At 43.9% G+C, this 18,144-nt stretch overlaps 1 protein-coding gene across 3 annotated transcripts in view; it reads right to left on the reverse strand.

Annotated features, from left to right (window-relative positions):
* PIK3R3 (phosphoinositide-3-kinase regulatory subunit 3) overlaps positions 1 to 18,144 on the reverse strand; it is a 78,982-nt gene that overhangs the window by 18,631 nt on the left and 42,207 nt on the right. Inside the window, exon 1 of one of the 3 annotated variants that reach the window (XM_057430724.1) lies at positions 13,166 to 13,895. The exons of the other annotated variants lie outside the window; for them this stretch is intronic. Within the exon in view, the coding sequence (XP_057286707.1) occupies positions 13,166 to 13,271 (106 nt within the window). The 5' untranslated portion in view covers positions 13,272 to 13,895. Of the gene's footprint in view, positions 1 to 13,165; positions 13,896 to 18,144 lie in introns of those variants that run through there. 3 annotated transcript variants of the gene reach the window in all.

Raw genomic sequence — 18,144 nt, forward strand, 5'->3', positions numbered from 1 at the left:
ACACGATCCCAGCATACAGGAAGAAATACAAATAAAGGGAGCAGAAAGAAGATTTTGATCTCTACCTCCAGTGTGGAATGGCTTAATGCTGAGAGGTGTGCTACTTGGCACCATCCATCTGCTCACCTCCGAGACACACCTCCCACATTAAAGAAGAGAAAACAGTGTTCCAACTGCAGCTCCAAATACCATCTCATGTTGAATATCCAACACAGTAACTTTACTGTTCTCTTACAAACCAGTAGATACGTTAATCGAGCCAATCTAAACTAAATCTGAACCTTGACCCAGACATTTGCACCCTGGGGTTGCTGACCAAACACCTGATTCAGATAGCAGCATTCATTCTGCGGGAATGAGTATTAAACCGTAGCATACAGGTTCTTTTTATGGGGTGAGCTGGGAACTTTCAGGTGCACACATATCTAGTGAGGCAATAACAGGTCTTGTTATAAAAGGAAGGTGAAAACCTTTGGATTCAGTGAATTAGCTTCCTGGTTAGCAGGCTTCAGTTATTCCTTGCTCAACTACTACAGTTGTTTGTATAGCACCTAAGTATTTGTACAAGGCACCATTGAGAGTATGACAGTTGTAACCTTACTTTGCTTGAAGCTCCCAGCCCCATCCTATTTTGGAGACAGAGGAGCATATATCTAGGCTAAGCCTGTACAGTCAGCTGTATTTACTGTGTTCCACCTCCCGCATTCAAAGGTCCTGGATTTTCTAGAAAATGTCTTCACCTCCTCCCTCCTCCCCACCTCTCATCTGGACTCTGCTACCCTACATACAACAGGCCACATGCAGTGGTTCAGAGTCTCATCAGTGCCTGCACATGGCAGTAAATCTGAGTTCAGAAAACCTGTAGAAGTTCTGATCTACTGCCGAATCCTGCTAATTCCGAGTCATCAACAAGCACATATGACACTGTGGAGAATTCTTAGAAAGCTATACCAGCACTAACAATTATTTCACTGGGTCTTGCAAGTTCAGGCTTGGATGTATCAAATACTTCAAGGTATTTTACACTGTAAAAGCCTGTTTTACAATGGTAATAGGGGCTTTCTAGAAGAGCCTTTCAAGTATTCCCTAGAGTACTTGAATACTTCTCTAGCCCTCCTTGTAAGATTAAGTCTTGCTCCTTTATATACTGTGGAATCATTTAGCAGCTTTGTTAGGGCTCACTCCAAAGCACTGGGCACAGAAAAGCAAACTAACAAAGACTAGAAAGGTAAGGAACAGGAGTTTGTCACACAGAGAACACTAGGCATTACACCAAATGTCCTCACTACAAGTGAGGTTTTCTCCTTCTTTCCCTTAACGGGTAGGTATCAGTTCTCACTATCGGGGTTTTGTCTGCAGAACTTCCTTCTGCATGAGAAAACTGGAAGGAAATTCTTCCACGGAGAAGAATAAGGCTTGGACTAGTTCCTGTAAAACCTGACTCATGGAAGCCAGTCCTTTTCACAATAGACTTTTCAAAAATGCCTTTTAATAGCTTGCAGACTTAAAAAATACAAAAGTATTTGCAAGGGTGGATCCTGTTTCCAGAAAGCTATGGACCCAAGTCCTTACTTTCAATACTTTGAGCTCTTTGAGTCATAATAGATTTTCCCCTGTATTGGATACAGAACCAGATCCTGGCTATTGCTTTACCCAGCAGACTAACATGCCCACCCACTTCAGTGTTTCTTGGCTTGCCTTTCAGGCTGTATGACTGTAGCCTGTACAAATGGAGAACTGAGCACGAAGGTGGTTTAAACCCACAGCACAAAACCTGTGATGATAGAAGGGGAACATTTTGTAATACCATGGCAAGTGTGCTGTAACAGAGCACCCTATCCACCCTATTGCTGCTCTCGAAACACTGGCCCAATGGGTTGCTACATGAGGCATCCTAATAGTTTTTACTAGTACCTAGACAGTCCTAGCCACCTTGCTAGGAGAAATCCTGTGACGTTTTTATGAGATGCTACAGAGAGCCTTAAAGAGTCTAGAAATTTTTATTTAAATTAAAAAAAAAATCCAGTTTTGATGAACATTACAGAGATAAAATCCTACAGTAAAATAAAGCTGGCTTGAAGTCAACAGAAATGCTTTCAAGAACAGCCGTGTTTCTTTCCATGTCACTAGGTCCAATTCTGATCTAGCCACAGGCACAATCTTACTTTATCTCAGAACAAGCTCTGATTAGAGCGAATGATCCTCATGGTTTCTTGCCTCTTTTTTTCCTGGGAGAGAAAGAACATTGATCACAAGTGATTAACAGCACAATGGACCTATCTGGTCTAATAAGGAACTTGCTGTTAGCATTAGATACACAAGCATCTTTCTCCTACCACATCTCTAGGACAGCTTTACAGCACAAATCTTTCCAAAACCCAAGAGACAACAACTCAGCTGGACCTTTCAATTCCACATGAGTGCATTCCCAAAATCAGGTTCAGCCTTCAGTGACCGCTTGGCACACAGTGATGACAGCAGACTGGCTTTTCCTTATGCACTAGCCGACATCCCTGCTTTTTCTTTCTTTAGCAACTCTAGTCCCCTCTTCCTAGCTTCCCCAAGCAGCCTAGCTTGAGCTAAATCCCAATCCCTGATCAGTGTCACTTAGAAGGGCAGAAATAAGAAAAGGAGCTGGTGATGAAGTGGAGGCAACAGCAGCCAATGCGGGCTGGACCCTGGATCGGATGTTGCTGACGTCAGGGCCCGGAAGGCTGCTGTGCCGGCTCCAGCAGGTAACTTCAGCTGAGCTGCTCTGCAGAGTGCAGCGCAGGCCCTCAGAGAGAAAAGCCTATTGATTAGGCTTTGCCAAGGTAATTTTTTTTTTATGCTTTCTTGACTGCATAGAATTGCTTTTTATAAAGGCTATTCAACATTTATTTGACTTGATTCCCTGAAATTCAAACCACCTCCAACACCAAGACAACCAAGAAAGCTGTCAAGTGCTGAAGTTTAGCACCATTGTATTTTTTTTAAAGTCTCTTACATAAAATAGTAGCCTATATTAATCCTGAGTTTAACTTCTGCACAGTACTCCGTGACATCCATGAAATAGGCAGTTTCCCCAGTCAGGTTTTTGAATGAAAAACTTCAAAAATTTACATGATCTAAGAGCCACTGATCCCTATGCATGAAGGCTTCCAATGGCACTAATTCTAACAGAATGAAAGCAGAGGAATGTCTTGGGTCTCCAAGTGCTACATCCACACAACACCCAGTCAAGCAGCCCAAACTTCTCTGGCTGCAGTATTTGTGTACATGATCAACCTGCCAGTCAATTCAACTCCAATTTGCAGTTTTAAGGAAGGTGCCACTTAATCCCAAGAATGGCACCATAACTTCCTACTTCCAGTATTTTCCAAGAGCTGCAGGCTAGATACCTAAAACCACAGCAGGTTTAAACCGTTAAAATAATCGTAACTACCAAGTATTCTGATGAGAAAATGTTAATACACTCAGCACTTCCATGAGCTTGTTTACAACCTTCTTTCTGATGGTCTCAGTCAACTCTCCTTCCACATTGTGACAAGCAGAAAACAGATCAGAGGATTTCCAAGACAGTTACCCAGCTTCAAAAAGGCTGATGTACAGTAGATACTCTATAAACCATAATATAAACCTCCAGAAAATGTCATTTCCATTACATGGAAACATACAAGTAATCCATGGTGAGGCCAGCTAACGTTGTAATGACAGAGTCCTTAAGGACAGAAGGGCTTTCCCTTTGGAGGTATAGATGAAGACTTGGAATGAAATTGTAGGCTAGCTTTCTAAAAAACAGAAAAGTCTCCCAACCTTTAACTGCTCTCTGTAGTCCTAATTTCTCACTTTTCTCAATTTCGGTAACAGTTTTAAGGCAAAGCCTCAAAATCCCTCCCTCCCTTAATAGCCCTATAATTTCCCCTGCTGCACAAGACCCCCTTCAAGACACTTGAGCAAAAAAGCATACGCTGAACAAAGGTGCTTTTTGCACCCTGTTCCCATGACACTGTACCTGGTGTGCAAGACAGACCAGTGAGACACCATGTTTTCAGGGAGATCCTCCACCTGACAAAGAGGAGTGTCGCACACACCTGCTGACAGCAGTTCATTCCTCACCACCGGCAGGTCAGTGATCTTGGAACTCCACGTCTCGCCTCTTCAGTTCTCTTGCCAAGAGCCCTTTTGAAAAGCACTGAGCACCAGTGCCCTTCGAAACTGCCCTTCCTCAAAGGCCAGCTAGCACGCACCGAGAGCTCCTCCAGGGACGGGGAAGGGAGCTACTCAATCACATTATTGCTGGCCACAGAACCTCAGGCATGCTCACATTATTGCTCTCCTCCCCCAAAACAGGCGAGATGCCAAAGAGTAAGACATATTCAAAGAACTGAAGTCTTTCAATATCTCATTACAGAAAACAGCAGACAAGTTGGCAGGAATCCAGGCAGGCTTCCAATGAAAACACTCCCATTATAGCTTTGCTTGTGTTTCTATGAACTTTCATAAAAACCAACACCTTTAAGAAATATTTCAGTTTTGATTAATAGGCTTTTTTGATAAAGATCTGTTTTGTTTGAAAACTCCCCAGTTATCCTGTCCTCTCCCACATCTCCCAACCACTGTTTAAGCTCCTACAGCCTGCCAGACTTCTGCTGTGCTCTGCTCTTCACAAGCATCCACAGCTACTGCACAGGTTAAAGATTATCTGCTTCAGGACACCTGCAGAATCATGGACAACAGTGTGTGAAGAAGAGCTGGCTTCAATTCAGAATTCTTTGGGGCATTATACAAGTACCCCTCAACTACTTTGCAAAGCTTCTTACTCCATGGCTGAGACAGAAGAAATGGAAAATGCTCACTGCCAGATAAATGACACTGGCATCTTCTGACTTCTGTATTACAAGGTAACATAGCACAGAGGCTGGAATGAAGAGGAGATGCTAAGTTGTGAAGCCAGAAAACCTCAACTTCCCAATTATTTTCACTGCTCGATGAAAAACAGTTTTCCTTTCAACCCAGACCTTAGTGCAACAGCTGCCAAGCTACAGCAGTGTCAGAGGTTCCATGATCATCAGGGCTGAGACGTCTGTTCCAAAGTTAACATGAGGAGGATAAAAAGGATAAACCCTCTTTTACCTACTAAGCATAATTAGCACACTATTAATAAGCTAGATACGTTTTAGAACTTTTGCCATATTTCATCACTCAAAGATTGTCACTACCCAGCATCACATGCTCAGCTCACTTCAGGAAGGAACAGCTTTATCTCCCAGCCAGCAGGCCCAGGCTTTTACCACATTTTTGGACGAAAATTCACAGCAGACCTTTTATAGTCCATGAAAGCCTGAAATATTCTATAAGAACAACTGTAATTTATAGTATCCAATGGCAGGTCACAAATACTAAACAATAAAAGTAAATGTAAAATGCAAGGAGCAAGTAGATTCTCCTTTTTGCTTATTAACTAAAAACAGTTCTTCAACTGCCTTCACCGAAGAAATACTTCAACATGTTTTCTACCCCTACCCCTCCACAGGTAGAGCCTTCAAATGGCTATTAAAAAATACTCTTTGGTCAATACATGGAAATAGACTCTGGATAAAAGTAAGGACAACACAAAATCCAGCATAAACAGAGCTCCAGTAATTTAGAATTAAGAACTAATTTTTCATCGTGGGAGACAGAGAGTGAAGTCACACACTGTGGCTAGGAGACCAACCAAAGCCAAAATAAAAAGGTTTTTTTTAAATGAAAACAGCCCAGGGCTGTTTTCCTCAGATATTTCAAAGACTAACCATTCATCCAGGCATCAGGTACAAACCTCATAGAAGAACCAATTCACAGAAATAATTGACACTACTGAGAAGTTTGCTGCACATGAGCTTACTTAAAAATAATAATACAGCTGTAAACACATATGACGCTGCTCTAAGCAGCATTTTATTTCAGCTTACCACTAAATCTGATCTTTCAGAGCAGTATGTAAAATTGTTCTTCATACAGTACCTGTCCTTGCGTGATGCCAAACTATGTTCTAGTTACCAAAGTAGGAATATTTCAACACCATCTAAATTGCTAACAGAGATCCATCTAAATCAAGATCAAAAGGTGCGTTTCAAATCAACACTCCAGAAGAAATGTGAAGGTAGGAAAGCATTCAGAGGAAAATTGTTGTACATTTTGTCACGCATCATTTTTTTCTAAGAACCCTGATCCTGAAGGACACTCAATTGAGGCAGAAGAGCCAACCCATGCAGTCCTACACAGTGCCCTCAGTAGAAGCTGAGATTCAGAGCAGGCATGGAGCAGCCTCAGACTGCACAGCCACTGTGCATGGTGAGATCTCAAGGTAATAAAAGAAATGGATCCAATCTCCTCACTCAAGTACACTATAATCTTCAAAATATTTTAATGAAATCCATTCCACAGCAGCACTTTCGCTTCTTCCACTGTCCAAAAACTTATCAGTGAGACTGTACTCTACCCTTCAAAATACAAAGGATCTTCAACATTGATCTCATTGATTCAAGCTTCCTTGCATCCTTCAAGAGATTACATTTGGAGACAGGAGATGAATCAGAGTAAAGATGCCACAAGCACCAAAGACTTCTAATTCGACACTTGGGAGCAGCTCCTCAGAGGGCAAACAATCTAGATTCCTATGATGTCCCCAAGATGACTATACAGGGTAGTGCAGCAGGAGTACTGACAGCTTGGAAAATTCAATTACAACATACAAATTCAGGCTGTAACAAACAACAGAACTTACAGGCACAATATTGCCAATGAACCTCTCATCCATCTCACCTCTAAAATATTTTCCTGGGGCAGGTGTTGGAGGGTAAATCCTACTAGCCACACTCGAATCAAAACACACCCTAAAAGTGGGCTGTGTTCCCTCATTACAGCAGTTTTTCCTGTAATTCTGCCGCAGCAGCTCTAGTTTTGGGTTTAATTTTTTTGCGGATAAGGACTGATGGTTTTTCGATTTGTCCAAACCTACAAATTTTTGTGCTGAGAAACATGACGTTTTTCAAGTCTTTTCTAAATAATATCTGATTTAAGAAATAACATTCCTAAGAACTATCATTAAAATAAAACAAAAAAACAACCAAAACAAAATATTTTTCCAGTTCACAAAAACTAGTAGAGACTCTGGGTGAATGTTAGAAGCAGCCACAGGCTGAAGCAGTTGAAGTGTTTCATCTCCTTTTTCAAAGAACGCTGGATGGAAGGCTCTTATAGAACTCCCTGCATATAGCCACTGTTCTTCAGGAGAACTAGAAGAACTTGACATGCTGGAATATATTCATTGAAATATTGCAAAGTCTTTGTCTATTGAGTGGAGGACACAGCAAAGATGACAGACCATGAATATCTCTTCTAAAGAGGTAACATCCATCACATTGTTTGGGGGCTCAGCATTAGCCCGTATGCTGTAGTTCAGACTATGTGGAGAAGCACATTCTTGCTTACTTACCCCTTGTGCAGATTTTAACCTGTCAGAAGAAGTGAGATAAAAAGCAGAAGAAAAAAAAAACCAAACCCAAAAGCCCCTCCCTTCCCCCCATTTCTATAGTGGCATTTAGTACACAAGCAGAGACTTACTTTGAGCATTACTCAGCAACCTACTTTACAGAAACGAGTTTCCAAAAATCCAGCCAGAACAGACCTCTTGCTTTAACAGGGCCAAAGTTTTACAGCAACCTGTTTCAACAGAGTTAACAGTCTTTTTGACAATAATAAAGCCTCAGCTTCAAAATATACAGGGAATGCTGATAAAAGTGTTCGTCATGGTGTTGTTTCTAGTGTTCTCTAGCTCTCTGCCCAAAAAGTGACTCACTAAACAGCCAACATGGGATGATGTAAGGCACCCAACTGCTTTTAATACTGGGCACAGAAGTGTATGACCAGCTATGCCACCCTATTTTCCCAAGCTGTAAAGCAAAGATAAGACCAAATAGCTTCATTCTGGAGTAAGATATCATGCAGGCAATGGCAAAGACAGAAGTCAACTCTGCTGCTGGGGAAAACAATATTCCCCAGTGGAAACACCAAGAAGAGCCTTCTACTTTTAAAAAAGTGAGGCAGAAGGTCACAACACAGTGATTAATTCCTGTCAGGTACAGTCATCATACAATATACAATTGTTCAGAACAATTGCATAAATAACGTTTGCTGCAGGTTTTGCCTTCAAACACCCTCAAAGAGCTTAGTTTCTTCTCAGAACATTCTCCCATGTTTTAGTTTGCATAAACCTACAGCTTTACGAAAACACAAAGCTGAAAAACTCCCTCCAGCAAGCTTTCCCTGCCCAACTATTTCTATATCATCTGAGAGCATCCTGATAAATAAAAATGTCAGCCTTTTAAAGCAGGCTCTCCCATCTGAAGCAAAACATCATTTCACTTTATATTAATGCTATTTTTTGTGTTAATGTATTTAATTGAAAGCTGATGAGTGATATTCTTTAACAGTTAGAGCCATCAAAATGAAAACCAAATGCTAGGAATGCAAAAGCAAGCCTGAAAATGCAATCAGAAATAAAAAGTGATTACAGCAGTCTTGAAATGAAAAGGCCAACAGAGAAATCTAGGTGTAACAAGAACAGAATACAAGCATTTCACATCACTGTTGTCATAGGAGCTGAGACTCAAAGTCAAAGCATTTCCCATGATACACAGAATACAAGCAACTGAACCTTATTTATTCCCTGCAAAACAGTCTGCACAAACTCCCCTTCTGTAAGAAGGAAGCTCTCCACCCCCAGCATCTGCTGTTTTAAAATCATTATCTTCAGTAAGACTGAAATTTGCAGTGAAGACAGTTGCTGCTACAGTGCTGCTGTCTTGACTGCATGCAGGAGTACAACTACACATTTTTAAGATATGTAGGAGAAGAACTTTGATAAGCTTCTGGAGTCAGCCCAGAAAAAGCTGAAGGACAATACTGACAATGCTATTAAAATTTGCATCTGTTCTCCCACTGGAAAACTAGTCAGGCATAGACATGCAGTGTTCACCTACATCGGGCCATTGCATACCACAAACCCTATTTGAGAAGCCACAGTCAGTTTCCACTATAACACTGATAATGATACAGCATGACTGGTATCCGAGTAAATGCTGCGCTTGAGATCCAAACCCTGTGTTTTCCAAATTACAATTATAGTATCATTCCCCTAAAACAAGGGTTGTCAAATTATATATGAGTAGAAAATAGAAACTATAATGAATAAATACACTTTTTCCCTTCAGTACTTGTCTACCTCATACAATGGCAGTACTGCTTTTGCAAAGCCTATAGATTACTGCTGCTCTCCCCTAATTATTAAAAGATTTTGTATCACCAGCATTTTTACAGTTGGTCCCAGCACAAGGCAAGGAAGAGCAGTGTTCTTGAAAAAGATGGCTGGATCAAGTAATAAATGTTGTTGATCATATTTGGGCCTAACAGGCTCCAACAAGGTATCTTTCATATAGCTTTAGGACAAACACTTACTCTATTATCTTCCCACAGCGAGAGCCCATTCTGCACTAGTAAGCCTACTTCTAAAACTTGTGGTTTTCTTCATAACCCACACAATGAAAGTAACCTCTAAACTGCAGTTGAGCCAAATATCTTTGCTGACATCTGTATCTCAAATCCCAGTGGAACACTCTTACTGATTTTCATCCAACTGTGACAAAATGTATTCAGTGATTACACATTTTATCATCAGCACAACGGATAATATATTGCACATCTACAGAGGGAAAGACATTACTTTGCCCTATTAATTAGAAGCGAGAAAACACAAAGGTAGTAATGCTTTTGGTGCTCTAGTAACTTTTGCAGTCAATTCCACATCCTCCATTCAAACACTTAACTTCTGGCAGTAACAACTTTTTTCAGACCGGAACGGATGTTGTTAAATAAAAACTAAATTCAATCCAGTAACCTTTTTCCTTGTCTCTTCAGACAGCAAGACCCACAGCAGGAACAAACATGCAAGTGAACCCTGACAGCCAGTTTCCTAATGCCAGAACCACCATATGATGCTGCTATGGACATAATACTCTAAATTAGTCCTGGTCATAAAGTTTAGAAGCTACTATGTTAGTAGTATGCAACTGATGGTTCCAGTTTTGTCCTTAGACAAAAAGATATTAAGTTGCAACTAGTATATTTGCCACATATAGATGCTACCTTATGCCAGTGATACATTTTATTATGCATTTATACATGCAAGCAGAAGGAGTCACCTCACTGTTTGTCACTGTTGTTGCTCCTGTATTAGTTGTACTACTCTAAGGCATGCTTTCCAAGGCTGTCAGAACTGAATCCCTAGTTCCACTGCTCTATTTCTATTTAGGAAAACTGTCCCGCTCCTATGTTTAGGATGGATTAAAAGCTACCAATCCCTTGTTGCCCACCTCTGCTGGAGTTGGAGAAAACTCATTGAGCAAGGCACCAACTTCATTACTACTTCTGAACTTCTGAGCAAGCCTTCTAGCAGAGAGGCTTCAGGACCTGCTCTGAACATCCATTTGCACCTACAATCCTGGATAGAAAACACGAGCACACTGATAAGCTGGTGCAGGTGCACTGAAGCCTGACAGAAGCTATGGCTGCGCTGCAGGCTGCCTGCCATCACAGGGTTTTATTTCTGCATTATTATTGGGCCACGCTAAGGTGGGTATTGAGACAGCCTGCCAAGATAAATTAAAGAGCTACTGGCCCTTAACAAGAAACAGTATCCCCATCCTTGACTTAGAGGTTACGGGTGACACCACGCATTATGTTCACCTTGCTCTTGTCTTCTGCCTCAAGTTTAGATGCACTAAAATGTAATCACCAACAGTCATGCGTGATTTGAGCCACTTGGCTCCCAGTATCAGTCGATGCCCAGCACTGCAGCATAAAGCCCAACCAGGGATCTCCTCACACAAGTTCTGCGAACAAAAGAGTGTGCTGCCTCCTTTGGCAGCGGACACACTCGCTGCATACTGTTAGTTTGTGCGCTGCTGAGAAAACATATTGCCACCATTCAGCTGCTCAGGAACTCCAGACACAGCGCAGGGGAATGCTACACTGAAAACCTTCACAAATTTTTGTTGGAACCAGGCCAAATGGAGTTGTGGTTGTTACCGGGTGCAAATGCAGTGACTTTATTTCAAGGCATGCTGAGCGTTAAAGCGTTCCAAATAAATTCCTCCACACTCCCCTTAGGGATGACCTATCATCCCAGACAAGAAAATGCTTTCCCACCCCACCACTTCTGGATGAGTTAGAAGCAGGCCACCTCTGCCACACTCTCCCTCCTTTCCCCTGCAATTTAAAAGTTATAGTTCTACAAAATCGGGATGTATACATGGGATTCACCTCATGCATTGTTACCAGCTCTAGCTTTTCTAGTTGAAAAATATGAAAGTAAGTGAACACTTCAGAGACCAGCATGTAACATTAAGTCCTTTTGATATCTGGTGCTTGGACCATATAAAGCCCTGAACCCTGACAATAGGGCTCCAATGATGGAAATATTGCCATCATTAATGACAGAAATGCTGCTTCTTAATGTAAAGTTAGGCTGCATGGCCAAATTCCTGCAGAAATACTAGAAAGTTTTTCTGACCAGTTCAGTCAGACAAGCCCTTTTAGCAGCCTCCTTGCACTGAGCCATTCAAGGGGCTTTAGTTTTTCTAATAAACCCCACCACGCCAATTGTTTGAAGTCACCTACAATGGAGCTTGGGTTTTTGTTCACTTGATGCAAGCAAACACAAACACTAACCTCCTGAATAGTTAAAAGCATTTACAGGAAAGCTATCCTTTGAAATTCACAAAAGCAAACAGATTTCACTGAACTTCATGCTTTCAGGAATAACATCTAAAAATAGGTAGCGTCAGCTATGCAAGAATTTAGTGTAGTGGCCAGTATTGTGTGTCTGAGAGATCTGTCCAATTTTTGAAGCGTCAGTTACTAAGGGAAGTGAGTACAGCTCCTTGAGATCCAAAAATCTCAGGATGATCACCTCCTCCTCTTTTAATTAAAGTACCACATACCTATGGAGAGGAAAAAAAAGAGCTCACTGCACTGAAACAAAGGGACTAAACCACACTTGGAGATACACGCCACAATTCAAGCACAGATTGAAAAGTGCATTTTGAAAGTCTAGCAGTACATGCCACACAGAAGATACCACTTAGAAGTAATTATTTGCTATCAATTTCTCTGCCAGCTATGATTTTGAGTGCATATTTTACTGTAGCTTCTTGGCTGTGCAGATCAGAGACCAGAGAACATAAAGGCCCTTCAATCCTCTTACTGCTCTCACCCTGTTAGACTCTTACAGGTAGAGATATGGTTTCACCAGTACCCATTTCTGCTTTATTACCAAAGACTCAACTTCTTCTCGTAAGCCTTCTCCCTCTCTCTTCAGGCACAAAAGAAACTTTGTCCCATCTGAAAACTTCAGGCAAACACATTTCTACATTTTCAGCACTGTCAATACATTAAATAAATAAGAAGTTGCATCAAACCCTTCTCAACGAGGTTATTAAGCATTATCAAAGTAACAGTGCCTCCAGGGATGGATTCCAGCCGTTCCCAGGTTTTATTCCCCCAGCACCAAGGCCCAGCAACAACACACACTTCATCTGTCAATGATGGAAGAGAGCTGGCGAGAAAAGGGGCTCGGAGACTGTAAAAGCGATTAAACTGGAACTGAATGGAGGTAGGTAAATCACTACCATCAAAGTGTTACAGGCGCATAAAGGCACACAGGTGAAGAGGCTAATAAAACCGCTTCTCGAGCAGCGAATACAGCCAAAATATACGGTTTTCAATAAAGGCTTAAAAAAAATAAAAGAGACTCGGGAGAGGGGCTGCGAGCAGCTCCCCTCCTCCTGCCTCTATCCACCTCCCAAAATGCACCATAAATCGCAGTTATCTTCCCACTCTCCCCCCAAAAAAAACAACCACCCCAATATTAGAATACTTTCACCCAGGAGATTGCGGTTCAAGTCCCTGGAAAGTTTATGCAAAGTTTAACTGCAGATTATTTGTATTTTCCCCTTCCCCTCTGCAGATCCCCCCCCTCCTTCCTCAAACGGGAAAAGTCTGCAGGGAGGAGGCAGGAATGAAAAGCAGCCCCGACCCCTCTGCGAGGGGTGCCGGGGCAGGCACGCAGGCTCCAGCTCCCTACCTGGAGGGTCCATCTCAATGTAAAAGATCAGCTCAGTGGAATAGGGCATCATCACTTCCCTCCAGTCCGGGTCATCGCGGTCCATATCCCACACCGTGTTGTACATCGCGACAGCCGAGTCCCGGCAGGTTTACAATTAAGAGGCTGGCTCTATCGGCTTTTAATGGAGAGGGAGGGGAAAAAAGGGGAGGAAAAAAAGCCGAAAAGAATCCACCCCGCTCTAAAATAATACTTTTAGGGAAAAAAAAAATATCGCAAAATTAAACTTAATTAAAAAACCCTACCACACAAGCCACCTCAGCAGCTGCCCTGCAAGAACTAAGATAGGTAGTTACATATATATATATATATAAAATATACGTAGAGAGAGTGCTTTTTGTTTAAAAAGACACCTTTCCACAGAAAAGCCACTTTCCTGAAGCCTCTCTAAAAATCGCCATATTCGGGGTCTTTTTTAAAACACCGGGCTGAAAGCAAAACAAAACCCCGTCACAAAAGCCGCGGGGGGGGAAAGATGTGAAGAAGCGGGTAAAAAGGGGCGATTTCAGTCTCTGGATGAATTCAGTCCACCGGCTGAGGAGGAAGAGAAAGGAGCGGCCGGCGGGCAACAATAACGGCGGGCGTAGAGCCCGAGCGGGGCGGGCGGCGCTGGGGGCCGCTCGGTGCGGGTCGGGTCGGCTCAGCGCTGGGCGGGCAGCCCGCGGCGTGTCCCGCCGTGCCCAGCTGTGGGCCCGGCGCGGCGCAGCCGGTGCCCCGCAGCTCCGGGCCTTCCTGCTAACCCCCAGCTAGGGCCGGCTCCGCTCTGGGGCCTGTGGGAGCGGGCCGCGGCTCTAGGCCCAGCAGGCCGTTTGCAGGTAGAGTCCTCGTGTCCTGCTGGGGTTTAGGTGGGCTGACCTCACTGCACCGCCCGCAGCTGCTGCCAGACACACGGGCTGTCCTCCCTGCCTTGCCTGGCATCTGTCATAACCTGAGTGACGGCATCATAACCATCCGCTAACTAGAGTGTGACCCTCGGGAAACCGAATGCTCGTTCTAGAGATGTAACCAAGGGGGAAATAAAAGCTGAGGGAAAGGCGCCAAACCGTGTGGCAGCTTCTGACAAGTTTGGGGTAAAATTTGAGCTGCAAACAAACCCAAAGCTGAACCTCAGACTGCTTACTAGCCGCATCCCGATAGCAGCTACAGCCCACAGCCCACAGGCACCGGCGGGAGGCAGAACTGCAGCCAGCTCGGCAGTCAGCTTTGGTCTTAGCGAGGGGAAGCATCCTTAAAGAAAGGCAAAATGACAGCTGTTGAGAAATTCAGGAAAAAACCCTTTCTGGAGACTTCCAGACAGTGTCGCAGGCACAAGGGCAGGCGAGCACCTTGATCTGCTGCGGAGATGTCAGGGAATGTTAAAAAACTCAGCGCTGAAGTTGCCCACTTTATTTGCACTTTAAAAGCATGGAAGAGTAAGCTATGAATAATTTCTCCTGCTTTAGCACTGAGTAGACAGCTCCTGAAAGTGTACTTCTGGCTTCAGTGAACCGGAGGGTGACTGCAACACTGAGTAACTGAAAGGCTCTACCCAAAGTAAGAGTATGTGGGAAGAGGATCTGAAGGTTGCTGATGTATCACAACTTTCATGGCAAGCGACTGGGAGCAGCACTGCTCCAGTAACAGAGTTCCTCGAGGGACGGACAGCTGCAGAGGAGCACAGGGCTTTGATTCAAATAACTCAGTGGGTATAAATTTGTTTTATATCCCCATCCACAAACTGATGAATCCACAATAACCAGATCAGAGTCCTTTTTTCTTTTTTCATTGTTAAAATAAGTGTCTTGGGCTGATACAACATATCAGCCTGAATTTGCTCCAAGCAAAATGTGCTTCTTGGAAGCACACCCCTCTCCCCCAGTGAAATCTAAGTTGCTTCCATGGGTACAAAACACTGATATTGTGTGTGTGGCAGGGCTGCTCTGCAGCCCACAAGGGTTGGGTGGTGAGTGCAGGTAGAAGTGGAGGTGCCAATGCTGCTTTGCAGCTCCTGTGGACCCTGCCGACCCTACTGCAGTCCCCAGACTTAGATCAGCAGCTCTGGTGGGGGGAAGGAGGATGCAGGCTTGGGTTGAAATTCATTTTCCCCCTTCCTGCACCTCATTATAAGTTCCACCCACATAAGACCTAATTACTTGGCTTTTATGCTGGCAAAGTGGATTTCATCCTTGCTGTTTCCCATGGTGGTTGCCTTCATTTTCATGGCGGCACTGATGGTTACAGCTTATTGATGTTTTCACTTTAGTGATTTAAAGCAGAATACATTTTGTTATTAGTGCTGGTTTCTCTCATTGCTGCTTTAATCAAAGATGCAATTTAAGGCAAAGGATTGTGTGTAATGGTAAACAGTAGGATAATGCCTTGAGAGAACAGAATATTAATGTGTTTTTATTTCTCAAAACTCTGCTTATAATATATCCAGAATTACTTGGCTCCCAGCATGCACACATGGGGTGCTCCCTTTCTTGCTACAGTGCCTGCCTTGCAATAGGGGTGAGTGGCTGTGTTCTGAGAGGGGAGAGGGAGGCACTTACACACTACAAAATCCCCTCTGCCCATGCATCCCTCCTTTATGGGTGCAAAATCTAAGCATCCAGCATCATGGCAGTGCCCTCAGAGAACAGATGCTCAAGGTCTGGCCAGGCACTAGATCACCCCAAATTGGGAAAAGCTACATTAAAACACTGAATAAAATAATGGTGATAATGACAACACTTGAGCAGGGGCCACAGTGCTCAAGAGAGGATCCTGGTGCCCCACACTATGTCTGACAGGCAAAAAGTGAGCACAGCGTCTGCTGCCTCCCTGACATCCCTGGGTCGATGGGCCATGCATTTGCTCACTTTCATTTCCTTGCATCTGACAATTTGCATTTCAAGGGAAGATTAAATATTGAAGTTTTGAGCTCTTCCATGTGCTTCAGGAGGAGCCGAGCGGACCCGCGCTGGAGCAGCCTGAACACAGAAAAGCCATTTGTGCCAAACTGCTTGGTTTCCTCTTTGCCGAGCCACGATAATGTGATATCCGACAGCTGAATGTAGGCCACAACAGGCTTTTATAGTTGGAGGGGTGGAGGAGGGAGGGGGACTGAGTCCACAGCACTGTCAGCCAAACACACTAAAATGATGAGGGATTCTGGGGGCAGGATGGAGACTCCTGGCCACTCCTAAGATCCAAAAATGAGCTTCACCTTTAGCACAAGCTCAGGGCCTGCTGGAGGAGAGCTTGTAGAAGGCAGAGCTGTGTTCCTGTTGGACGACTCCCTGGCCAGCAGTAAATACAATATGAAATTACTAGCCCTGTGCTGGGCAGACACAGGATTTGTGGGGTATCTGTTGTAATTGGTGGCCAGCTTCCCATGGGGGCAGCTGCATCTTGCAAGTAACAGCATGAGATCAACCAGTCATGGCAGTTTGGTTTAATTAATGGATTACTCCTGCGTGTTTCTCACCTCCTGGTGTCGAGGTGACAAGGGAGGGCAGGAGGGTTGGCTGCTTTTGCTCAGACACTGTGCTGGGGTCTCAGGGTGCTGCAAGCTAAACCTGGGGCTTGCTGACGGGGGAAGAGGTGGTGGGAAAAGCAGAGGTTCTACCCGAACCAGCGTAGTGCTAGCAGCATGGGGACAGTGCAAGCACCATCTTCCCCTTTGAACTGTACAACCTGAGCCCTGAAAATACCCGGAGACTGCAAAGCATTTGCCACCAGATTAAGAGTATTAACCCTTGTGAGGGTGAAGTATCAGTGGTTTCCCTCCCCACACCCTCCTGCACCTTCATATGAAGTGTAATGAGTGTTCTTAACAAGGACTGTGCTTCCTCTTCTTTGCTTTAGATTCATTTTATGTCCTTTGCTTTAGATTCATTTTATGTCCTAAGAGGCAGCAAAGCAGTTGCCTTGCTCCACCCCAGATGCGGCTGCATTTCTGTGGTGAGGAAAAACTCTGGCAAGTGTGCCTGAGTCGGGTGCTTTGGTTTGAAAATTATACATTGCATTAAAAACCTGTATTAAAGAATAATATGCGGTCTGCAAAAACATTCAAATGAAACACTTCAGTGTTAGGAAGTGTCTTATTTACAGCTGTCAGAGCAGCTTGTGCCCTGGTCCCTTCCGTGTCCACACAACAAGGCAAGAGGTTGAAGCAGGGGCTCACGTAAAGGTCATAGCACAATGCATGCACACAGTAGTTGAGTTTGTGAGGAATCATACATTAGGCATTTCCTAACTTAAAAGCACTTGGCTTTGCATTGTAAACAGCATTCTTTTAGCATAGGAAACAGCATTAAGAAAAGAAAAAGGTCATTTAGATAAATGTCTACAGCTGAGGTTATTGCAGCTGGACCTGAGGTATTCCTCAGCGAGCTTTGGACTGGCCTTTCCTCACTGCTCCAGAGGTTTTTGCCCCCAGAACTGCAGGAGTAACGGTCGGGGCTAGAAGTGGAAAGCCAAGAGGAGGTGTGTGTGGCTTTTGCAGCCAGGCAGCGTGTGCCAACCCCACTGGTGTTTGGGGGGGCACACGTCTGGGCCAAAGGGTGCCCAGGGATGGATGGGTGTGCAAGGGGGTGGGCACCTGGGGGGGTGAGGGAAAGGACATACTGCACTGAGCTAGGCTGAGTTGCTGCTTTGGCAGACAGCACCAGGCCAGCTCTTTAGAAAGTTCACGTTCAGTTATTGTTTTGACAGGCTGCCAAAGTTTTCCTGAGGAATGCAGGCAGCAGAAGGGAAATGGCGATTTTCAAACTTCTCTCCTTTCTTTTCTTTTTTTTTTTTTTTTAATAACTCAGCCAAACCAGAATGGAATTTCATGGGAAAAACAAAAGGTACATCTCTAGCCTCAAGGCATCATTGCTGCCAAATTTCAAAGGCTGGCTGTGAACAATGGAGGTGTCAGAGCATCCCCGATCCCCGAAGCATCACACTTTTCCACTCACATGTGCTCACACACA

Source organism: Pezoporus wallicus, unplaced genomic scaffold, assembly GCF_028554395.1.
Source record: "Pezoporus wallicus isolate ANWC-B61680 ecotype Strahan unplaced genomic scaffold, APGP_CSIRO_Pwel_v1 contig_10084, whole genome shotgun sequence".
Classification (NCBI taxonomy): Eukaryota; Metazoa; Chordata; class Aves; order Psittaciformes; family Psittacidae; genus Pezoporus; species Pezoporus wallicus.